This window comes from Gobio gobio (genome assembly GCF_949357685.1).
Source record: "Gobio gobio genome assembly, chromosome: 22".
Taxonomy (NCBI): Eukaryota; Metazoa; Chordata; class Actinopteri; order Cypriniformes; family Gobionidae; genus Gobio; species Gobio gobio.
This window is the reverse complement of record NC_137118.1, coordinates 31790083-31815681: the sequence shown is the minus strand read 5'-3', so window position 1 is coordinate 31815681 and position 25599 is coordinate 31790083. Positions and strand designations below refer to the sequence as shown.

The window sequence follows — 25599 nt, the reverse complement described above, 5'->3', positions numbered from 1 at the left end:
TATGAAAGGTACTGAAATCAGGCCTAAAAAGTGCACTGCAAAAAAATGCTTTTCTTACTTAGTATTTTTGTCTTGTTTTCAGTCCAAATATCTAAAAAATCTTACATTAATAAGCATTTACTAGACAAGCAAAAGTTTTTGTCTTGTTTTGGGGGAAAATAACTCAAAATTAAGGAAGTTTTTGCTTAAAATAAGCAAAATAATATGCCAGTGGGGTAAGCAAAATAATCTTGTTTTCTGTTTGAATTAAGATTATTTTGCTTACCCCATTGGCAGATTCTTTTGCTTATTTTAAGCAAAAACTTCCTTAATTTTGAGTTATTTTCCCCCAAAACAAGACAAAAACTTTTGCTTGTCTAGTAAATGCTTCTTAATGTAAGATTTTTTAGATATTTGGACTGAAAACAAGACAAAAATACTAAGTAAGAAAAGCATTTTTTGCAGTGTGGTGTTTGCAAACTACTATCACTTTTGCTCAAACCTAGGGCAAGAGATTTAATGACAGACTTAAATAGTGTCAGATTAATTGATTACAGATTAATGACAGCAGACAGATTTCAACTTGCCCTGGCAACATTTTTCAATGGGCCCAACACCATAATTTAAATTAATTTTATAATTACATACAAGCCTTGTCCCAGACTAAAATGCATGTTTGAGCTGTTTTAACTGAAAGCAACTTGACATTTGCCTTAAAACATGTCAGAGTCCTTCTCTTGTCTCAAGATGCACACCCGTAATTTTTTTCTTAGGCATGTTTATAAAAGCTACTTAAAGGGTAGCTTTAGTTCACCCAAAAATGAAAATTACCCCATGATTTACTCACCCTCAAGCCATCCTAGGTGTATATGACATTCTTCTTTCAGACGAACACAATCAGAGTTATATTAAAAAAGTCCTGGCTCTTCCGAGCTTTATAATGGCAGTGACTTGTTAGGTAATTTTTGAAGTCCAAAAAAGTGCATCTATCCATCATACAACTGCTCCACACGGCTCCGGAGGGTTAATAAAGGCCTTCTGAAGCAACGTGGTGTGTTTGTGTAAGAAAGAAATCCATATTTAAAACTTTATAGACTAAAATATCTAGCTTCCGGCAGTCAGCGGTACGCAAGCCGACTTGCGCTAAAAGAGTAACCGTTTACGCGATGTACAGGAGCATCGCAAGCTTTGACGCCTCTCGCGGATAGGGCTGGGCAACAAACTCAAGCCCCTCTTCTCTTATTTCGAAATCCTCCACCATTTCTCTTTAAAAATTAATGTTTTAGACTTCTAATTCATGACCGGTGTTTTGTTTTGCTCTATTCTCTGCGCTTCTGCGTTCGTCAATACACATGCGTCAAGGGTTACTCTTTTGCTGTAACTCGATTTGCGTACCGTTGACCGCCAGAAGCTAGTTATTTTAGTCCATAAAGTTTTAAATATGGATATTTTTCTTAAACAAACACGTCACTTCGCTTCAGAAGGCCTTTATTAACCCCCCGGAGCCGTAATAAATACAATTTCTGTCATTAATTACTCACCCTCATGTCGTTCCAAACCCGTAAGACTTTTGTTCATCTTTGGAACACAAATGAAGATCTTTTTTATGAAATCTGAGAGCTCTCTGACCCCTCCATAGACAGCCTACGCAATTGCAACTTTGACACTTCAAAAAGTTCATAAAGGGATCGGAAAACTAATCCATATGAATTGAGTGGTTTAGTCCAAATGTTCTGAAGAGACTTGATTGCTTATTATGAAGAACAGATTTAGTTTAGGCGTTTACTCACATATAAACATTGATCAGTGAACATAAACAGAAGCTCAACCGAACTTGCTGCAGTTAGACGCAACACATGAGAATTAACCTCATTGGTTACGCAGCACATTTGAGTTTCAACAAGAGGTTTGTTCTTGCGCATCATTCAAGTTTGGTTGAGCTTCTGTTGTTCTCAGATTTAATCAAAAAGATCTTCATTTGCATTCCGAAGATGAACTAAAGTCCTACGGGTTCATTTTTGGGTGAACTAACACTTTAAATGTCCTAATTAAACTAAGGATTAATCCTGGCTTAATTTAAGCCCTGTCTGTAAAACTGGACCTTATAGTCTTACTTTTTTACTTTTAAATGTAGGGGCATCAAGAACTCCAATAAAGTAGCACATTGCATGTTATTTCATGACTTTTAATACTACTACACATATATCTGGGAAAAAATAAGCTTCAAAAGCATTACGTGTTGTTTTAAATACCATTCAGTTTTAGTCATTATTTCTCAGCAGTCCTTGTAGACAGCGTTCCATTTCATGCAGTTCCTGTAGTTCTTCACAGTGAGGGCCACAGTGGAGTGAGAGGAGCTTATTGGCCCTGGGAATCACAGAGAGAGCCGCACCACAGTCTTTCCTGTCAAAGGAAAGAGGAGAAGAACTGTTTTTGATCATAAACAAAAGTATAAGAAGTCTCATCGGATAGAGTTTCACAAGTTGAGCTCTTACGCGTTAAAATGTAGTTGTGCTAATTTAAAAAGCTGTCGTCCCAGCTCAATGCTGTCCTCTCCGAATTGGGCCTGAACAGCAACAATGCTGCGCTTTAGATGGGATGCAGCCAGACTCCATTCACCTGTCAGTAAAATAATCATAAAATCATACTACACTCTTCACTAGTATGAATTTAGATGTCACTTAATTCATTAGTCAAAAGGCAATGTAGAACTGCTGTACAGTGTTTACATATCTTACAATCTTATTGTTGTACCCCTAAAGATAAAAATTTTGCAATTTTGTGACTATCAGGCTGTTGTTCTCACCTGTGGTGGCGTACGCACGAGCAGTCGCATCCGCTAACTCTCCTTGGAGAGGGTGAGTCTCTGTTAGGATGCTGTTTGCCTGAGAATAAGCTGATTTTAGGATCTGTAGAGCTTTGTCTGCAAGACATGGATACATATTATGGATATTTATGGATATCTAACACATATACTTTACAAAACAGTTTGTAATTCATAATGAGGCAGTACCTAGTCTGTCTCTCTCCATGATGTGCAAGGCTTCATCCAAAAGACACTGTAAACCCTGAAGTATGTTCTGTACATCGGCACTGGTGATTTGATGACCACAGGATAGCATAGAGCACATGTACCTATCCATACGGGACTGAAATGTACAGCATATGCATTTAAAGTCAAAGATTCAGTGTCTGGGTGATAGACACACACACACACAATGTTATACTTTCTCATTGTAAAAACTTAAAATGTGATCATGATTTGCATTTGCCAGCCGGTGCACAAGAGAGTTCCAGCACTTTTTCCCACTTCAAAAACTGAGATGTATACAATGAACCACCTAAATTCTCTGCAAATGTTTACCTGAAGAGGCTTTTCACATTTCACACACTTCAGCCCTGGTGTTGCATTTTCTTTTGCATTCTGGCTTCCCTCTAATAGGTCTGTCTGACAGGCTTGACAGTTACAATGGAAAAAGTACTGCTCCAGCATGTGGCGCTGACGTTCCTTCACCTCCATTCTGCTACAATGTGGGCCTGTGAGGAAATTATTATATTTATTTAAAAAAAAAAAAATTATAATCAAACCAACCAACCAAACTAAAACTGAATTCACAGGTTTTACCATAACAGTGCAAAATCTCCTGCCCTGCAGCAAGATCTTTTGAAGCACGTACAGTGACCGTCACACCACAGTGAGTGCTTCCGGGATGGTCAATGTGACCTTCAGAACAACCAAACTGACTGAGCGGGTCAGTCTGAAAGCCTCCAGTAAAGGAGATGCTTGTGTTTGGACTGCAGGAGTGGTTAAGCAGGCTGAGTACAGGAAAAATTGCTGTGGCAATTCGGATTTCACTACTGGACTGAACAGCCATACCACTTTCTTCTGTAAGAAAAAGGATCAACAATCTTTAAAATTCAAGAATCAAATGTATTAATTGGCAGTTTGTGTTTAAGCAAGAGAGTTCTGTCAAACCTTTGACTCTAACAGCAGTGACTGCTTGAGCGTTACACCTGAGCTGCATCATGTGTCTCAGAGCTGTGGCTCCCAGCATGCTCATCTTAGGCTGCCAGATTTCACTAAATCCTTCAGCCTTGCAAGACGCCCACATGTCTGGTGGGGGTCCACCTTGCAGCCTCCTATAAAACATCGCCATGGTGATCGCCAGTAAGAAGCGTGAGCCGGGTGAGTGTCGTGCCACATGTGGTAAAAGGCTGTAGATGCCCATGTACGAGTTGCCATGATAACAATCTATATGGTCTGAACCTTCTCTACAGTGGCCTCCAAGACTCAACTGGACTGGCAAATCACTTTTATAAGAGCTACATGTCACACGGTCTTCTTGTGACAAGTCTGAAGAGTTTTTCTTCACCCTTTGGACCTCATTTTGTCCAGCTTTCAGGGCCACTCTGAGTGCAAGATGTCCCAAAACTCCAATGGCCAACAGATCTGCTCCAATTGGGCACTCCCATTGGTGCCAGCGCTCCCAAGCATCTTTACGACAGCTCTCTCTGCAGTACCGAGTGTAACTACAGTTTGGACAAGGCACAAAGCTCAATGATTGGCTCAGGCAGTGATGACAGTGTCGGTTTTCAGTATCAAAATTATTTCCTTCGTTTTTGGTATCTGTATTGAGTTTGTTACTTGGTATGAGTACGTAACAGAAAGCCTCATCCTCTAGCACTACCTCGCCAGCTGGTTTATTTTCTGTGGCTAATATGTGGCGACCTTTCTCTGGACTGAAATAAACAGACACACCATGTGAAATACAAGTTGTAGAGATTCTGCTTTTCTGGCACAGTGGTGTTTGATGAATTGTGGTTGGCATGTTGGATTTTTCAGGTTTTCTAAGCTGATTCAAGCATGCGGCCTGTCTAGTTCTCAGTTTGTCTTGCAGGTGGCTTGGGTAACCGGCCTCCAAAGAACGTTGAATATCCTTAAGACATTCCTAAAAAAAAAAAAAAAAAATTAAAAAAAAGAAAGGGAGAAATCAAGTAAACTCATTTATGTCAGTGTTGCACAACAATTTGGCATGTTCTTATTTGAATGCTTCCTAAAAAAAAAAATCAATCATGTTTCGAAAAGCATAAGACAAATCTTACTCTGTAGAGGCCATGGTAAAAGAGGGCTGCAGAACGGTTAGCATAGCACAAGGATAACTCTTCTGTATTCTTGTCAGCATTGCAAACCCCCTGAAACATCAGAGAGAATGGGAATATATCATGATCACAGTACAACCTGCTATTTGAGTGTAACTTCAACACTGAGCTCAAAACATCATGAAAAGTTTCCTGAACCAAAGTGACTAACTTCATTCACAATTTGTCCTAGGACCTCCATCTTAACAGATTCTTAAAGATGGATTGCTCACCATCAGATTGTGTTGCCCCATGTTTCTTATACAAGGGGGTTCTAATATTGATCAGCCTTATACTGGTTAAGATTTTTACATTTAATAATTTATTTAGCAGTCGCTTTTATCCAAAGCGACTTACAAATGCGGAGAGCAATAGAAGCAAGACAAACAACAATAGAGTGGTGCAGGTATGACGTCACTTTGTAGGCCAACCGGCAGTTAGCATTACACTGGTTCCCTCGATAAAAACCTCGATAGGATTATCCCATAGGCTTTTGGATTATTGCAAAAAACAAGCTCTGTGATCAACCGAAGTTTATGATACTTTCACATTTTGTCCATCAAGATAATTTTCACAGATGAACACAACTTTTATGAATTTTGAAGCCTAAATGCAATCACCAGAAGAAAAAGGCTAAAGGTAGGCTATAAACGGACTACACCACGGCCCCGCGATTTCAACCTCACCATCACCAAGCTTCCGACAACTCTTTCAGTTTTTATCTCAAAACATTTTCCCAGAACGTTTGAGTTACAATAGTTTATAAGAGCACTATTATAAGCATAATGAGGCTGTAAAAGCGGACTGAGTTTACCTTTTTGGGTGTGATGACGTTTAATCTCCCCAACAGCCTCTGTAGTACCATTTAGCCACTTGTTAGCAACTGCCTTTTTCAAGACACATAACAGTTTTAAAAAAATTCATGAGTGGGGTCATACTGATGTTTTTCTATGCCGTAGAATAAAACGTGAAAGTGTCTTGAGCTTGTGTTCACCACAGGTCTTATTTCAGCCATGTAACCAAAAACCCATTCAAAAAACCTTGGGACGAGGGTAATGGGACCTTGGGACTCGCTTCCGCGTTTTGGCCTAAAAAGTGATCTCATACCTGCACCACTCTATATGCCCTAAGTTAGTCTAGCACACTGTCAGTACACGTAGCACTTAAAAAAAAAAAAAAGATAAATAGATATATAGAATAGTGTAACAGTAATGATTCAATCAGTCATGTGGCAGGATAGACCAAAGTCTGAACACCTCACAGCCCTCGTGACTTGTCTAATCAAATCATACTTAAACAAAGGGCCTGTGTGTTACGCTGATTAGATCCAAACCACATCATGTAGCCGCAAGAGATTGGAGCGTTGAACTTTTTGGGCGTCTGCCTTCCCCTCTATAAAAACTGGAACCGACCATCAGCTCTTTGCATTTCCGCCACCACAAGGAACGGACCTCTTGGCATTTCGCCTTGAAGGCCTGCAATACTGAACCAGGCTCTTCAATCCTGAGAGAAGGCCTCCCCGCACGGAGAGAGAAATCGGCAGACTGGAACAACTTTCCTAAACTTCAAAGAAGCTCACCTGGGACTCGCAAATCCTTAGTGAACTTCCCCGACGATTCGAACTTAGACACTTACACGAGAAGCCGTAGTAATGCAAGTATTCTATTTCACAATCAAACTGCTTGGAAAAGGTTGTCTGAATTATGAATTTGTATGAATTTCTTGTGGGCTCTTGCGAAAGGACTGTGAAGCTGTCTCGGTCTCTCTGTCTCTCTGTCTCTCTCTCTCTCTCTTGTTAATTCTTCTTCCCTTTTTATTATTTGTTAAGTTTCATGTTTCCTTATTTGTACCATACGGTTTGTTTTCTCCTACATATATATATGCATATTTCCCCGTATGAATCGTAGCTTTGTAAACTGTAGTTGTTTTATTAAAACCCAATGATTGCATTAAATTGAATCCGTATTGTTTTGCTCACAAATTCAAAGTCAATGAGACGTAAGATTTTAGCTACCCATTTAAGCTTGATTTTCCTGTATTACTACTTCAGTAATACAAAATTGTACAAACATAAGAAATATTATTTGTCCTGATCAAACAGATCAATGTTTCTTAAGGTTTGTAAGATTGATAATTTATGAAGAAATCAATTTGGATAAAGGTTACTTTTAAATGATTAAAGGTTCCGTAAACAGTCCCAGTCCGCGTGACCTGTCGTCTGCCTCCTTATTCTACGACCTTTGTAACATGTGGAACCCCTCTAAACTACGTTTTTTACCATCACAGCCGTCGAGATGAACGAATCGTCAAAATGTTGACTATAGCATTATTTTATGTTCTATTCCCATCACATGAAAAGCTGCAGTGATGAGCATTGAGTACACATGCAGTCTGTTGATTGCGTGAATGCAGTGATCTCGTCATTGCAGCGCGTTTTCTCTCACAAAATGCTTTCACCACAACTAACAGCAAACACGACATCGACAGGAATACAGTAAGAGCTTCGTTGTGCAGCATAACAGCGTCATTCATTATAACAGCAGTTTGGACAAGTGTGCATATACACTCGCGACGTGTGATTGACAGATCCGAATATTATAAAGAGTGTTCTTTGATCGCTCTCTAGTTTAATCATTTAGATAACAGATTTGTTTCATGCTACTAACAGAAACGATGTGAAGTTGATCTTTTAGTCACTGGCTTGATTCAATGATGCATAAACAACAGTATTAAACGATTTCGAAAGAAAGTCGGCTTGAACTTGAATGATTATACATCAGAAATCACTGATCACAGATCAGGCATTAAAGAACACTTTTACTCACTGTTTGTGGCTGTGCTGTCGAATCCATATGGTAAAAGTCTGTTTGTAAAGCCTGTGCTGACATCGCGACTGATAAACTGAATCCATTTTCTCCTAATTCTCTGGGCGGGCAAAGCAGAGGAAGGGGAGGTAACCTTTCCTGTTATAACAGGGAAGATTCCAGATTGGCTCATCTGAGCTCTTATTTTCTCAAAGGCAGAGAAAGACAGCCAGAACTCGTTACACCTATCAAAATTTCTAGCCACTTGGGGACCATATACAGGCTAGGAGAACTCATATTAATGTTAAAAAACCTCATAAAATGAAAATTTCTTGCCATGGGACCTTTAAGAATGAATTCAGTGCTGTTCTTTGTTCTTTTTTCAAAGAAAAGTTTAACTCCAAGTCTTCCAGAGTCGCGGCCAAAGCCGATTCGAAAGACCGCTGTTCGCCAGTTTACAAGTTGTTGTTTTTTTATTTATTTATTTATTTTTATTCAAGAACCGTACAAATATGCAAACACCTTCAGGAGAACATTATAATTAAGACATAAAAGACATTTGTATGTAGAGTCAAATATCTAAAGGAAGCATTAAGAATCATTTACATACATATGAAGAGGACATTTAAAAGACAAGGAACAAAAAACAAAGAACAATATATGAGATGGCTGGTTAAACTTGAACATCGATCACATTTTGTATTAGTTAAACTAAAGAATTTAAGCAGCAAGTCTACCTCAATCAAAACATGTGAGAGAGTAGGAAGTGAGCTCATAAATTTCTGTTTATGGATGAAAAATTTGGCAAACAAAATAAAAAAATTGAAAATATATTCTTTAGATTTGTTGAAGTCAATGTAATAACAAATAATAACTTTCAAATTAAAAGATTGTGTATTAATGGGGTTTTTATTTAAATGGGAATAAGTTAGACCAAAACTTTTGAACCAATTCACAAGAATAGAATAAATGTATCAATGTTTCATCTTCATGACCACAAAATGAGCAAGTACTAAGAATATCAACATTTGGATTCAACAACGTTTGGATATTTGTTTACAAGTAGCATGCGGAACCGAGACAACTCTGCCGTCATTATGTTAAGCCTGCCCACCGACTATATACACGATGTGATTGGCCTGACCAGAGTTTGGTTTTTCCAGCTCGCAAGCCAACGGAGAGTTGCTAGACTACCCTGGCTGCAAATTAGATTTGCTGCCGCTAGGGTGCGTCTAGATTTCTAGGCTAGTGGTTTACAGTATTAACAAAAACTGCAATTTAATATCTTTAACTTATAGGCCTATTTATTTATCAGTTTTAGTCATATTCATACAATTAATTTGTTTGTTAAGTAGGCTACAGTGGGACATGACTTGTGTGTGTCATCAATTTGTATGAAATAAATGTGATTTTTTTTTTTTAAACATTATGGTAAATGGTCAAATCAGTAGATAATTTCTGACTAGTCTACAGTGAAGACATTTATTTCATTTGAGTTTACTCAGGTATGCTAACTGCTCTAAAGAAAACGTGAAGTCAATGTATAAAGTTAAATTATTGCTGTTGTTATTATTACGTTAAAAGTGAATCTAGTGTTATTATTGCTGGTGCCCGCCATTAACCATGACTCCAAAGCAAACAGAACCGAACCGAGGCTCCAAAACCGTGACATGAACCGACCCGTGTCATAGGTGTATCATTACAACCCTAAAAATTAGATTTAGATTTAGATTTATTCTTTATTGTCCTCAGTAGAGGAAATTCATTTTCATTCACAATTATACTGTATATCAAATATAATGTTACATAGCAATAATTTATTTTTCCAACTAATCCATTTTATAAAGATATTGGTATTGACCTTGATAGTACTTGGTAACAAAAAGAAAATACATTTTTTGCCAAACCACAACCATCACCAAACTGAATCATAATCAGAATAATCTGTTATCAAACAGGTTTCCCTGAACCCTTTCTGCTCGCTCATTGGTCAGACAAGCACATAACACTGCCTCAAACTCACGCTATTGGTTGAGCCACTGTTGGTGTGTCGGGTAACTTAAAATCGAGCAACGGCCTGAGAGTGCAACAAAATCGATACTTTTCGAGGATTATGTATCTTAAGAATAAATATGAATAAAGGAGGAATATAATAAAGGAGGGTTCAGACTCGCTGTCCCAGTTTAAAACTAGATTAAAGACGCATCTCTTTAGCCAAGCATTCACATTATAATTAACATTTATACTACAGTTAAATCGGATCAAAAGCATTAATATTCTGAACAGCAGCTATGCTAATTATTTCCCATCTGCTTTTCTGTTGTTATCTCGGGACACTAGTCCCGAGGTAAATAGTTTGTCAGCTCCAGTTTGTATCCAGCCTCTCATGGAGACTTCAGATGCCCCAACACCTGTGATGAGACGACTCGACGCCTGTGAAGAGACTACTCAACGCCAGCATTGTTATGGCCTAAATTAATACATGATTGATTAACTTTTTCTAAGATTTTGCTTTAACATTCTCTTTCTAACATTTTTCAATGTACATTTATGAAATGCACTTTCTGTAAAGCTGCTTTGAAACAATGTGTATTGTGAAAAGCGCTATACAAATAAATTTGAATTTAATTGAATTTGAATTGAATATAGTGTTTTAATCATAAACAAAAAAGTCAATTAATAAAAAATAAAAAAAAATCACACGGATCAAATTTATTTAAGTATAATATCGTTATTATACCAAGCAGGTATTTACATCGCGTCTTGTTCTTACCTTGGAGTAATAGAGTGCTGCGGCTGTGTAATCCTTCACTTTGAAGCTGAGGTTACCTTGCTGTCTAAACTCAGATGCCCTCTCAGGAGACTTTTTCACGGAGTACTTCTCAGAGATTCTGGAGAAAGTGTTGAGATCTTCTGGGCTGAAATATGGACAAATGACAAAAGGTATGTAGAATATTTATTTTTATATAGGAACAAAGCCCTACGGTGGCCGAGAGAGCTCAACGCGCTGCAACTGAAGAAAACACATGCAAATAGAAAAAACGCCATCAAATTAAAGCAGCAACTCCTGTGATGATACATCGACTTACAATAGGTTGAATGACACGTCTGCCATAGCCTGACGGGGTCTGTATCGTTTTTAATCGTACTTTTAAACTTCGGGTTTCGGGTAGTAACCTGAGAACAAAAAGAACTACAAAATTCGACTGCTTTACAGCATATACGTCACTTCCACCACCAACACCCCCTTTCCTTAAATTTGGACCTGCGAGCCCAAATATCATTTGTTTGCCAAATGTTATAGTCATGGCCGAAGCAGCACAGAAAAATAAGAAAGCAAAGGTTTTGTAGGAGGAAAGCAAAAAGAGGAAACGAGAAAGTGATCGGATTAAAGGCAGGACGAGGATCAACATTGGGCCAGCGTTTGCTCATTGGCGTGAGCTAAGGAGGAGGGGCTACATTCTTGCAAGTAAATACATAAGACGTACAAAATCATATTTTAGGATACCTAACATGTCTGTGATATTTGTTTATTTGTCTTGCCTCAAACTATAATGCAAATCGATTTTTCAAATTTGCAGATTCATCTATGGTAACTTGATATTATAATATTGACAATATATGGTTATTACCTACCACTCAAACATTGAATTGAAGTATCATATAGATTCTGTAAAACGGGAACCAATAGACTAGGCTACTATAATGAAGCTGGCTTGTAAACGTGAGCATCGCGATCATTTGGCGTTTGAAAAAAAATAAAACCCATGAAATTATATTCATATGACATGCTAAAACATATGCCACTGTAACGTTACCTGGGATGAAGACATTTCACACGCGACGCAAGCAGAACCATCTATGAGCAGAACACCTGCATGTGAACTCCTCCTGCAGTGTTCAGGGCTATCATGGTTGTCATGTCAATAAATGCACGTGCGATGCATCCCCTGATGTAGGATGATGACAGAGTTTACGACAGTAGTAGAAGTCAATACTGTTTCCCAACTGTAGGGGGACCCAGAGAGCAAAACCTACCTAGTGCTGCTTTAAGAAAACATCTTCCATCAGTTTTACAACACGTGCTGCAAAAGTTCACAACAGACGCGAGCTAACTCCTCATTTAAAAAAAACAAAAACCACTTAACACGAAATAGCCTACATATTTTCTATTTTTTCTCTCTCTCTAGGTTATAGTTACGTATGGGCCACAAGAGAAATATAATTATAAATAAATTAAAGCCTATACGTTATCAGGACATATTCAGCGCTCATCGCTCAGTTTTTAGTTTCACTTTCTGCAGTGAATAATTGACTGGGATTTCAGACTTCTTCACCAGCATAACTAGCGCAAAGTTTGCAAAATTGCTTGTGTGATATCAAGCAGCAACCTCCCGCAGTTTCTCTTGAAGCCAATACGGAAGTGACTTAAACTGCAATTCATCGACTGGCCGTTAGGGACAGGCTCCAGAAGGGAGCAGAATCTCATTGAGCCCCATGTTAAAATACCCAACTTTACAGCAGAAAAAAAAACATGTTTACAGCCTGGTACAAATTGTGGTTTTGGTCTATTCGGCTAATTTTGCTCTTCATGACAACTGCGAGGGGGGTGAATGTTTTTATAACTCATTCGTTTACATTATATGAAGCCTTAAAATTCTGCATAATTAAGGGCGTGGCCACTTTGAGTGACGGGTGGGTAGCCATTTATCTGCTGTCTGTTAGTCATCGTGTCACCTCAGCTCCACCCACGTCCCGCCTCTTTGCCCACTTTCAATTATCCAGGAATGACGAGCTGCCAAGATGGCAACGGCCAGCTCGTCCCTACTTTACGCTTCGAAACTGCTCTTCAGAATCCTATGGGTGACGTCATGGAAACTACGCCCATATTTTTTTACAGTCTATGTGTGATGGAAAAATTTTATCAACGAAGGAGATTAATAATTATGCATGTTCATTGATTTACATATATTCACACACCAAAGAATCTTTTTGAGTTAATTTACAGTTCCTCTCTTTTAGCAGACCCAGTGACTAACATGTGATCATAGGAGTCACTGGACACTTAACTTAAGGGTTTTCCTTGACCCTAGGGGTCAGCGGATCTAATTCAGAGGGCCTGGGGGTAACACCAAAAGACAAACAATTTTATTTGTGTGCTAAGCATGTGCGGAGCGTGATACTTTTGTCATGTGTGGAAAGTTACAGTAGGAGAACAGTGGAGACATTGAATTAGAAACCTATAAAGTAAGTAGAAGATGTTGTGACTAGCAGTGCACGCTCTGCTGGCATTGTGAAATGACTGTACGACTGTGTGACTCTTTTCTTGCAAGAAAATAACATCTTTATAAAGACAATTGGTAAAGGTTAGTCTCTTATCCAGTGATATCATTAAGTTGATTTTTGCCACACTATGCGTGATATCCATTGACTTGCCTTCGTGGTTTAAAACGCAAACATTTCTAATTGTGACGTGACGATTGTCTTTATCAACAATTGCTCGCAAAATGATGAACAACGATTCACAGCGCACGTCATATCCCGTGACCTGTGATAATAAAATCAAGTAAATTATTAAATGAATTATTATTTATTAATAATATATAATACATTTTCATGCAAGCCCCCCTGAGAATTGTAAAATGGTTAATTAAATGGCAGGGGCCGCTTATTGTTCAGTGTTTACTCTTCAGTGGTGTGGTCGATGACCTGTGGCCAGTTGCACAAAGCTGGTTTAAGTTGCTACCCAGGCAAGTTCGAAATTAGTTTGAGCAAACTCTGGTTTTTGGGCTCATCAAGGTGGATTGTTTTTTAACAGTGTTCATCACCATAGTAACTTACACTACACGGCTAACCTGCTCTGGAGCAGGTTTTCTTCTGGGTTAGAGATCGCAAACCCAAACTGGACCAATCAGCTGCATGTAAAGATGCAATAAAGCCACACCCCCTGTATCTCTCGTTCCAAATTAAAGCATTTTATAGTGAAAAAACTTTATAGAGACAAAATTGCTCATCTTTTGGTGCCAATTATTTATTATATTTATATTAGGTTATATGAATTATAATTACTTTTTCATACAATATATTCATAAAATTATTATATTAATTGACAAGTAGCCAAAAATGTATATAAATATAATACATGCATTCATAATTCTTTTAAACGTGTATTCATTTGAGCTCTTTGTGAACCTATAATTATTAGGCATATTTCTTTGATTCACATCATGCATTGCTATAGTCAGATATTCTTTCAGCTGCCTTCTCAAACTTTCGCTGCAGCAGCAGTGTTTATTCCTGTTTTGTAAACGAATTTAATTTCATGATAATTTTCAAAACAATCTCTCAATCTTCAGAAGCGAGGTGAATTGTGCCGTCTCTCTTGCGAGAAGTGAATCAAACAGACACTGTGATTGGCTGTTTGCCGCACGTGACACACTTTCAGATGCATGCGCTTCAGAGTTAATCACAAACTCTGGATTAAACCCGAGTTGACAGAGAATGTTTATACCAAGCTTTGAGAGACTGTTGAACTTGATCTAAACCAGGTTAGATTTATCTGGATTTGTCAACTCTAAACTTACTCTGAAACTCTGAAGCTGAAGTTTGTTCAGCTAGCTTCATGCAACAGGCCTCTGGGGTCCGTTTCAATAAGGAGGTTCCACCAACTCTGAGTTCAAACTTGAACTCTGAGTTGACTTACCCTGAGATGAGAAACTCTGAGTTTTGGGTTTCAGAACAGTTGAATTGAGGTAGTTCAATCAACTCTGAGTAGACTCTGACTCTGAGTTAAGTGCATGCACCACGACTATGAAACGCCATGATCAACGGAGCTCCGAAATTACAATTCACCATGGCAACAGCACCCAACAAAAAGACGTTTGCATACTTCCGGGTCAAATGTAAGTTAATTCTTAATCATTGTTATAATATCAGAGGTGAAAACTGGCAGAACGGTAAGTTATTTAACTAATATTAATTTTCATGGTAACCATCATGTAACCCATGGGCAAAAAAAAGAAGAAAAAAAAGAATGTGGTAGCAGCTGAAAATGAAGTATAAAAATATAATTCAATGAGGTAAAGCTTTAAGCATAAAAGGTTCATGGATATAAGTTTCATGACTTTACAAACATTTGTCATTCAGTGTCTTTTTCAATGTGCAGCAGCTTTTTCCACATAGTCTAATGCTCTTTTCACATAATGTTCTCCAACCAACCTGTTACATTTCTGAATTAGGGTAATGAAATTAACATTTGACTTCTACTCAGCCAACAGCAAGAAGGCAGAGGCTCACAAAATGATGGGAGGGCCTGCACCACCACCACTGACAGAAGAAGAGGAGATGGAGGGAGAATATTAAAATCCAAAAGGAAAAAAAAAAGAACTGTTGCTTTTGTATTTAGCTAATAAAGATGACCAAATATTTTTTTTTATTACACCTGTGGTGAATGGCATATATTTCAGACTACCCTTCCATCTGGTATTCTTCCATTCCATATAGTAATCTGTTTCATTTTCGGAAGGTACGATGATGGGAATATGCTTATCAATGCATCCAATCACATTGGAAATCCCAAAGGAAATGCTAATTATTAGGTCACTTCCAGAGGTTGCAACAAGATATGTGTGAACATCATTAACCTGATTTCTTCACCACTGACCTGCAGAAACTCCTCTTTGATGCTCTCATGGGTTTGTGCCCAGGAAACAACACAGACATATTCAGAAAGAGCTCACGTGAGAGTGAGGCAAACTTTCCATACCTCTCTGCATACAGCAGCCTTACTAATATGCTCTGCATCCCTGATATTATATAGAAAACTATCATTAAAACATGGTACTCCTCAAATAAATATGCATGTGGGTATAGCAAGCAAAAAAAAATCCCTCTCCTGACATGAATGTAACTCCCTACAAATTATTGCAGCCTCCTCATCCACAGGATGCTATTTTTGTCATTTTGATTTTGTCCTCTTGATGAAAATATTTGCAGTGAATGAATGTACCTGCACTGCACTGCACTGTAATTTCCAGTCAAAATATCTATTACAAATTACATTAAGAAAAATTATTTAGTCTTGTTTCCTGGGGGACAAAAAAAAAAAAGCTAATTTAAGTGCACTTTTCTTATTTTGCTAATTATCTGCCAATAGAGTAAGAAGAAATACTCAGTATGAAAAGCATTTGTGTAGCATGAATGAATGAATTAAGTATTTAAACGCCGCTGGAGCTTTAAAAAGGGGTAGGAGTCAGAAAATAAAACACTGGGTTTACCGAAGAAAATCTGCTCCTGACCAGGTTAGGTTCACAGAGCAAGTTACCCTGGTAACTGACTCTGAGTATAAGTTACCTCTCTTTCAGAAACCGGGGCTTGACTTACCCTGCTTTCTCGGGTTTAACATACCTCCCATTCTGAAACGGAAAACGTCTCGGTTACGTATGTAACCCTCGTTCCCTGAAGGAGGGAACGGAGACGTACGTCGGAACTGACCGACGAATTGGGATCTGTTTCAGAGACCAATCTACTTCGAGTGTATTAAAAACGAGCCAATGAAGATTGGCATGCGATCACGCATTCCACGCACCGCCCCGCAGCGCGGGTATAAATACGGAAGTGGAAGTGCCGCATACCGTTTTCAACTGAGGAGCCGAGAAGTGTGGCTCGGGCCTTCAGCTGAAGCACAGCACCTGGCGACGGGACGTACGTCTCCGTTCCCTCCTTCAGGGAACGAGGGTTACATACGTAACCGAGACGTTCCCTTTCAGTCGGTCACGTTCGACGTACGTCGGAACTGACCGACGAATTGGGATCCCTACCAAAACGCCAGGGAGCTGGCCCTTCCAGCGCCCTGCCTGAGCTCGCTGAATCACTCCTCTGTTGGAGTGGAAGTCAGGGCTCCGGGCAGGGAAGGACAGTCACTGCTGTTCCTGCAAGACCCACTCAGCGTGACTATTGGATAACGCTGGGAAAGCGTGCCCGTCTCGGGAGATGGTACGCTGCGGAGCCACATCCTTCAATGGAAGGAGAGGTGGAAATACGCATCAGGACTAACCTAACCTAGGGTAGTGCAACTATGGAAATCTCTGGGGTGGACCCAACCTGATCCCAGGGGGGGAAGAACACGCCCAGAGATGACAGAGCGGGCTCTGTCGAGGGAAAGACACGGGGCTAACCGAGTAGGGTAGCAGATACCGTGGAGAATACACATATGGGGTAGCCGTGAGGGGACCGCAACATATGGAACCCAGCCTACACACACGTTCCACAAGCATACGGGTGCAGGCCTGGCGTCAGACGGTCCGCAACGTCTGACACCGCAAGGGTGACGGAGGAACTCGACAGGGTTAGCCGTTTCCGGGGAACACAACTGGAGCAAGAATAGACGCACGTATCCGGCCCGGAGGCGGGAGTGGCGTTGCAAGCCGACACTAGAACGGGTACTTAGCGCTACTGGCCCCGGGGGGCGAGGATGCGGGAAGATACCGGCTCTACACGGAGGCTATAAAATCTAGCGAACGTGTTAGGTGTCGCCCAGCCCGCAGCTCTACAAATGTCTGTCAGCGAGGCACCTTGAGCCAGCGCCCAGGATGAAGCAACACTCCTTGTTGAGTGAGCCCGCACCCCGAACGGGCAAGGTACGTCTTGGGACTGGTAAGCCAAGACAATGGCATCCACTATCCAGTGGGCCAACCTCTGCTTGGAGACAGCCGTTCCCTTCTGCTGACCTCCGTAACAGACGAAGAGCTGCTGTGAGGATCTGAAGCTTTGTGTCCGGTCAACGTAAGCGCGAAGAGCGCGGATGGGACATAAAGCTAGGGCTGGGTCTGCCTCCTCCGAAGGCAGCGCTTGCAGGTTCACTACCTGGTCCCGGAAGGGAGTGGTAGGAACCTTGGGCACATATCCAGGCCGGGGTCTCAGGACAACGTGAGAGTAGGCCGGCCCGAATTCTAGGCACGATTCGTCGACCGAAAGCGCATGCAGGTCCCCCACCCTCTTGATTGAGGCCAATGCGGTCAGGAGGACTGTCTTCATGGACAGGATTTTTAGCTCGACTGACTGCAAAGGCTCAAATGGAGGACCCTGGAGTGCTCTAAGCACCAGGGCTAAGTCCCAAGAGGGTAACGAGGTAGAACGAGGAGAATTTTAGTCTCCTCGCACCTCTGAGGAACCTGACGATTAAGTCGTGCCTACCTACGGATTTACCATCTACTGCATCGTGATACGCCGCTATTGCAGCGACATACACTTTGAGGGTGGAGGGAGACAGCCGCCGCTCCAACCCATCCTGCAGGAAGGAAAGCACGACGTAATCGAACACTTCCGGGGGTCTTCCTGGCGGGAAGAGCACCAACGACGAACAGGTTCCACTTCAGAGCATAGAGGCGCCTCGTAGAGGGGGCTCTAGCTGAAGCGATGATGTCTACCACAGCTTGCGGTAGGCCATCTAGAACCTCCGCGTCCCGTCCAGGGACCAGACATGGAGTTTCCAGAGGTCTGGACGCGGGTGCCATAGAGTGCCCCGTCCCTGAGAAAGAAGGTCCTTCCTCAGGGGAATCGGCCAGGGAGGGGCTGTCGCGAGGAGTGTGAGTTCGGGGAACCAGGTCCGGTTGGGCCAATAGGGCGCAACTAACAAGACCTGCTCCTCGTCCTCCCTGACCTTGCACAGGGTCTGTGCAAGAAGGCTCACTGGGGGAAACGCATATTTGCGTAGGTCCCGGGGCCAGCTGTGCGCCAGTGCATCTATGCCTAAGGTACCTCCGGTCAGGGAGTAGTACCACTGGCAATGGGTCGACTCCAGGGAAGCAAACAGGACTACCTGCGCAACCCCAAAGTGGTCCCATATCAGCTGGACGCTCCGGGGGTGGAGTCGCCATTCGTCCGGAGGTGTCGACTGGCCAGAGAGCTCGTCGGCTGTCTGGTTCAGCGCACCTGGAAAGTGAATAGCACGAAGTGACCTCACAAACTTCTGACTCCACAGGAGGAGATGGCGGGCGAGCCGGAGCATGCAACGGGAGCGTAGACCACCCTGACGGTTGATGTACGCAACGGCCGCAGTGCTGTCCGAACGGACCAGTACGTGTTTGCCCTGGAGCGGTTTCTTGAACCGGGCCAGGGCAAGACGTACCGCCAGAAGCTCTAGGCAATTGATATGCCAACGTAGTTGGGGTCCCGTCCACAGTCCCGAACCTATGTGCCCGTTGTACGTGGCCCCCCAACCCGTGGATGAGGCATCCGTGAAGACCACAGCATGCCTCGACACCTGTTCTAAGGACACAACGGCCCGGAGAAACGAGGGTTCAGACCACGGGTTGAAGGTTTGGCGACAGTAAGGAGTCACTGGGACCCGGTACTGACCGCTGTGCCACGCCCATCTCGGGACTCGGTCGTGTAACCAGCGTTGAAGCGGCCTCATATGAAGCCATCCGAGCGGCGTTACCGCGGCTGCGGATGCCATATGCCCCAGGAGCCTCTGAAAAAGTTTCAGTGGGGCCGCTGTCCTGCCATTGAACGTATTCAAGCAGTTCAACACTGACCGGACGCGCTCCGGAGTGAGGCGCGCCGTCCGGCTGACCGAATCCAGCTCCATACCGAGACAAGAGATCCTCTGCGTGGGACAGAGTTTGCTCTTCTCTCGGTTGACCCGAAGTCCCAACAGGCTGAGGTGACTGAGCACCATGTCCCTGTGTTCGCACAACTGCTCCCGAGACTGGGCGAGAATAAGCCAGTCGTCAAGATAGTTAAGTAAGCAAACGCCGCGTTCTCTGAGCGGAACAATGGCTGCCTCTACGCCTTTCGTGGAGACGCGAGGCGACAGGGACAGCCCGAAGGGCTTCAGGTCGATCGCTGCGAACCAATCTTGGGGACGGATGCACTGAAAATTGCGTTTCTGCATTAACATCTTGAACGGGAGCTTGTGCAGGGCCCGATTCAAAATGCGCAGGTCCAAGATTGGTCTTAACCCACCACCTTTCTTGGGTACAATGAAGTAGGGGCTGTAAAACCCCGACCTCATATCGGCTGGAGGAACCGGCTCGATCGCGCCCTTCGCCAGCAGGACATCGATCTCTGACCGCAAGACATGGGCATCCGAGCTCCACACTGAGGTGAAGAGGATGCCCCTGTACTTGGGAGGCCGGCGTGCGACGAATCGCATAGCCGAGTCTGATGGTACAGATGAGCCAGCATGACGGTCCGGGGAGGCCTTTTAGCCAGGCCCCCAGAGACCGAACAAGCGGGATCATCGGCACCACAGACGTACCCGGGGTGAGGCAGCGAGGTGGAGCACTCAGACCCGACTCGGGAGGCCCGGAGGCGGCCCGGAGTGTTGTCTGAGTACTCCAGGTGGGGCAGAGTGTGGGTGAGAAGGCCCGGGGGCGTCCTCGGTGCCCACACTGCTGCCCCCTGGCGAAGGGGGAGAGGGGAGGAAAGGAGTGGCAAGGCCCGGGGGCGTCGCACACTGCCAACCTGACCCTCTCAGAGCCCAGGGAGGGAGGAAACTGCTCTGAGAATGTGGGTACCGCTGGACTCCGGAGAGCCAGCGGCAGGACCGAACCGAAAAAATATTCTCCCCCCGGTCCTCCTCCGGGGGAGGGAGGGGTGCGGACACCTTCTCCCCGAGCAGCTTGCCATCTCGCTGGGCTGCCCGTTCCAGGGCCGCTCGCCCATGTGCTTGCTAGCGGACTCGCGGTATCCTGGACGGGTTGGGCACATCCCCTGCGCCCGGCCACCTGCTGCCCGGGTGGAGGCTGCTGCTTGGCTTAGCAGGGGCGGAGGCGGACGCAGGGGGGGCACCCTCGGCGACAAGCAGATGGAGGTGCTGCAGCCGACGACTGGGTGGAGGCAGCAGCTAGTCGTCGGGGCAGGATGTTTTTTTTTTTTTTTTTTTTAAACCTCCATCCACTTCTGGGCCACCGAGAACTGCTGGGCGAGTTCTCAACAGCGTCGCCGAAGAGGCTAGCCTGACAGACAGGGGCGTTGAGGAACCGAACTCTGTCAGGCTCACGCATATCTGCCAGGTCTAGCCCCAGCTTCCTGGACCACTAACGTGGACATCGCCTGACCCAGGGAGCGTGCAGTGACTTCTGTCACCCGGAGAGCGAGGTCCATCACTGCACGCAGTTCCTGCATAACCCCTGAGTCAAGACTACCCTCGTGCATGCAGGAAAGAGGGTAGTGAGAGAGCGAAAAAATTCATACAGATTATGGCCCTTTTGGCGTTCCATATTTTGACACCAAAAGCTCCACACTGCTAAATTCTTCCAATGCACATCCAGGCAGCCACCCTGGAAGGCATGGCTGTCAACACTGAATCTGATTCAGCATGAGCACACACTATTATAGTGGGAAACTCAGCGTCATCATCTCCAGCGCATAACAGCCCTCTCTCCGATGCAGCAATTGACATCTGTCCTCTGCCAGAGCCACAAATGAAATGCTGGGTCCCCCTTTTTTTTTTTTTTTTTTTTTTTAAAAGGACCAGCAATCCCATCTGGGCTACCAGCAGGCATGAGAGACAGTGGGCGTGGCCGCCAGACTCGACGGCACACGGCACGCTGAACGCTCAAGCCCCTATTAAAGGGGCAGGACGAACAACGCGCCGACGTGGCCATGTCCCCATGAGAGAACATGAACCACCCACGAACAAAGTCTCAACATGCTCATGATGCGATAGAGGAGTGGGGGCCCGAAGAGATGTACCCGGCGGGGATGCCCCACTGTAATCCTCAGGTCACCAAGGCTTATTAACCAAAATAATCCTTTTCTGGAGCACCAGAAAAGAAACTAGATCAGGGAATAAGCAAAGGGACTCAACCCCGTTTGAGGTTTCATAGTCTGGACCGCGCATCTAGAGAGCGCCGAGTGACGCGCTGGGTTGCCGTGGCAACCCCCGCTGTCAGCCGGCGCTCGACGGCACACGGCGCGCTGAACGCTCAAGCCCTTACGAGAAAGGGGAGACGAACAACGCGCCGACGTGACCATGCTCTCCTGAGAGAGCATGAATCACCCACGAAAGCAATCTCACATGTTTATATGTGAGAGAGATCGTGGCCGTCAAATGAGGACAGGAAACAACCGCATCCAGAAACACACGGTTTGAATGACATCTTGAAAAAGACGCAGGGTCAAACCGTGTTGCTCTTTTAGTGATAGAGAGAAGAGAGAACCGCTCCAACAAGTGCCGAGGCACACAGGGGAATAGCCGCGGCTCACAGTGGTTTAAAGGTGCAAGCCCACTGTAAGCACTCAGAGGAAACGCCCAGCGAACCGACAGATTTCTTCTGCTCGCCGTCACACCGACACTGGAACAGGTAAGCTGATCTTCTCGTAGAGACTCGTTTAGTTTGTGTAAACACACTCTTCGTAGGAACATGTAATGCTCGGCTCCGAAGTTGAAAGCGGTATGCGGCACTTCCACTTCCGTATTTATACCCGCGCTGCGGGGCGGTGCGTGGAATGCGTGATCGCATGCCAATCTTCATTGGCTCGTTTTTAATACACTCGAAGTAGATTGGTCACTGAAACAGATCCCAATTCGTCGGTCAGTTCCGACGTACGTCGAACGTGACCGACTGAAAGGGAACCCAGAGTTTACCTCATTTCAGGGATAACATACTCAGAGTTTTCACTTAACCTCCTTTATGAAACGGGCCCCTGGGAGGTATTCCTATTTCCGTGCTTCTAAAGGAATAGGCCAATATTTTTTTTAATGGATAATATATTAATATAATATTCCATACATTATCAGAGCTTGGCAGACAGAATTATTATTTTTTAGACAGGCTTTTTACAGGGGGTAAAAAACTGAGGATGTTTACGTCTCAAATCGACAGCCTGCTGAAATGTTCCCATCCAAATGTGCATTCTGAATAAATTTCTAACCTGCCACAGTCCAGTGCTCATCTTCTCATTAATAGTGTTTCTCTTACTAATCATATTTCATACCTGTTGTTACATTTTTTTTTTTATTAATTTGACTGATAAACACCCTTACGAAAGTTAACCTTGGTTTTATTATAGTAAGAATGTAGTAACAATGTTTTTTTTTTTTTTCGTGGCTTGACTACCATTTGTATTAGTTTTACTACAAATACCATGATTAAACTACAATAACTATGTTTATTTTATTTGTAATAAAACAATGGTTAATTTTCATGACAGTATTAAATAGATGAATGGATGCGCGGTAACTGCCTTAAAGAAATGTAACGATGTTAAACATTTAATTAATCTTAAACAGTAATACGTTAACAGCGTGACTGAATTTGGGCATACATGTTTGAACTACATATACTGTAGGCTACAGTGAAATGATTGTCAATGAAAAATGACAGAATAATGACTAAAATATTTAATACAAATAAATATGTTCACTCAGATCTTATTTGTCAGGTCTCACACACACTTCATCGTGGTCACTATTTAGACGAGCACTGACACCGTGTGGTGAAATAATCACATATGTTTACGACCCTCGGCTTATGTTGGATTAAAAAAACTACACGTTCAGCAGAGTTTGGAAAATCCTGTACACAGTAATGATCAGTTTATCTCTTCTCCTGTCTCTGAAAATGTCCGGATTTTTAAATCATCCTCCAGATGCTTATTTTAAGTGTTGTTTGTTCAGCTAGGTGTTAACAGCACATTGATAACCGGAAGAATCAGCGCACTGCTTCCATGACTGCTTCGACGCGCACTTCCGGTAACGTATTCAATTCCTCTGTGATAAACTCCTTAAAAAGGGGTGTTACGCCCGTTTCACGCCCGTTTCACACATACTCCGTTTGCAGTGCGTATGCGGTGCGTATTTTTTTCCGTACCCATGTTAACGGATTACAGCTTTCACACTGCGCGCGGATGCTGTCCGTCAGTCCGTTCCAGGTGCGTTGCGTCTGCAGCAGTCCGGCGATCGTTTCCGTACCGAGTCTATTTTTTGCTGTGTTGCACTGCGGAATTAAAGTGACAGCACAATGTTCGCTTTAAAATAAACATGTACTGACACGAAAGTCTAGTAATTTTACCACAGATGTATGTCATTTAAAATATACTCTGTTTCAAAGTCAACACATGGCTTTTTTTTCTCGGGTAAAGCAAGGAAACGACACCTTACCTGGCATTTAGGTTAAAAAAATTGAAATAATGAAGAGCACGTACGTTCCTGGAGGTGGAAAAACAAAAAGGTCTTTATGACCTGCTTTTAAAAGGGTTTAAAAACGAAAGAGAAGACGAGAGTCGGCTGTTTCTATTGTAAGTTTCTAATTTAAAATGTTTATAGGCTATAAGTTATATTTCAATGTTTTGCCACTTGTGTGAGCTAAAGTAGGCTATAGGCTATATAAAGTTATATAGGCTATATAAATATAAAGTAATGAATTGAATAAAACGTTGTTTAAATGTACTACGTTAAAACGTGACATCTATGAAAGTGTAAACAAAGAGAATTGCAATTCTGACAAGCTATGTTCAGTAACAACTTTTGGATTTGAAATGAAAATAATAATGAATAAATGCTTTGTTTGTGGTACAACCGCGGATCAGTTGCGCGCTGCAAACGCAGCATATATGAAAGCACAACAGCGCGTGCTGCTCCTGCACCGCATACGCACCGCAACACGCACCGCAAACGCACTGCAGACGGAGTATGTGTGAAACGGGCGTCACACATACTCCGTTTGCAGTGCGTATGCGGTGCGTATTTTTTTCCGTACCCATGTTAACGGATTACAGCTTTCACACTGCACGCGGATGCTGTCCGTCAGTCCGTTCCAGGTGCGTTGCGTCTGCAGCAGTCCGGCGATCGTTTCCGTACCGAGTCTATTTTTTGCTGTGCTGCACTGCGGAATTAAAGTGACAGAACATTGTTCGCTTTAAAATAAACATGTACTGACGCGAAAATCTAGTAATTTTACCACAGATGCATATAATTTAAAATATAGCTACTCTGTTTCAAAGTAAACACATGGCTTTTTTTTCTCGGGTAAAGCAAGGAAACGACACCTTACCTGGCATTTAGGTTAAAAAAATTGAAATAATGGAGAGCACATACGTTCCTGGAGGGGGAAAAACAAAGGTCTTTATGACCTGCTTTTAAAAGGGTTTAAAAACGAAAGAAAAGACGAAAGTCGGCAGTTTTTGTATAGCCTATTGTACGTTTCTAATTAAAAATGTTTATAGGCTATAAGTTACATTTAAATGTTTTGACACTTGTGTGAGCTAAATCTATAGGCTATAAATATAAATAATTAATTGAATAAAACGTTGTTTAAAAGCAGCCTACAACTACGTTAAAACATCTATGAAAGTGTAAACAAAGAGAATTGCAATTCTGACAAGCCATGTTCAGTAACAACTTTTGGATTTGAAATAAAAAATAAAGAATAAATGCTGTGTTTGTGGTATACAACCGCGGATCAGTTGCGTGCTGCAAACGCAGCATAAATGAAAGCACAACAGCGCGTGCTGCTCCTGCACCGCATACACACCGCAACACGCACCATACGCACTGCAGACGGAGTATGTGTGAAACGGGCGTTAGACAGGGATGTCCAGTATCTCCCTATCTTTTCTTGATTGCGACACAATTTCTAAGTTCATATATCAAAGCAAGTCATCTAAAAGGCATTCATATCGGAAATACTGAGATAATAATTAGTCAGCTAGCAGATGATACTGCTCT

General features: G+C 42.7%; 1 protein-coding gene across 1 annotated transcript in view; it reads right to left on the bottom strand.

The window, feature by feature from the left end:
- Positions 1–536: 536 nt before the first annotated feature.
- smyd4 (SET and MYND domain containing 4) overlaps positions 537–25599 on the bottom strand; it is a 114095-nt gene continuing 89032 nt past the window's right edge. Inside the window, exons 2-10 of the mRNA XM_079804634.1 lie at positions 10696–10840; positions 5083–5172; positions 3956–4928; positions 3605–3865; positions 3344–3516; positions 2993–3128; positions 2786–2902; positions 2475–2598; positions 537–2382 (exon numbers count right to left, since the gene is read on the bottom strand). Of these exons, the coding sequence (XP_079660760.1) occupies positions 2241–2382; positions 2475–2598; positions 2786–2902; positions 2993–3128; positions 3344–3516; positions 3605–3865; positions 3956–4928; positions 5083–5172; positions 10696–10840 (2161 nt within the window). The 3' untranslated portion in view covers positions 537–2240. The remainder of the gene's footprint in view (positions 2383–2474; positions 2599–2785; positions 2903–2992; positions 3129–3343; positions 3517–3604; positions 3866–3955; positions 4929–5082; positions 5173–10695; positions 10841–25599) is intronic.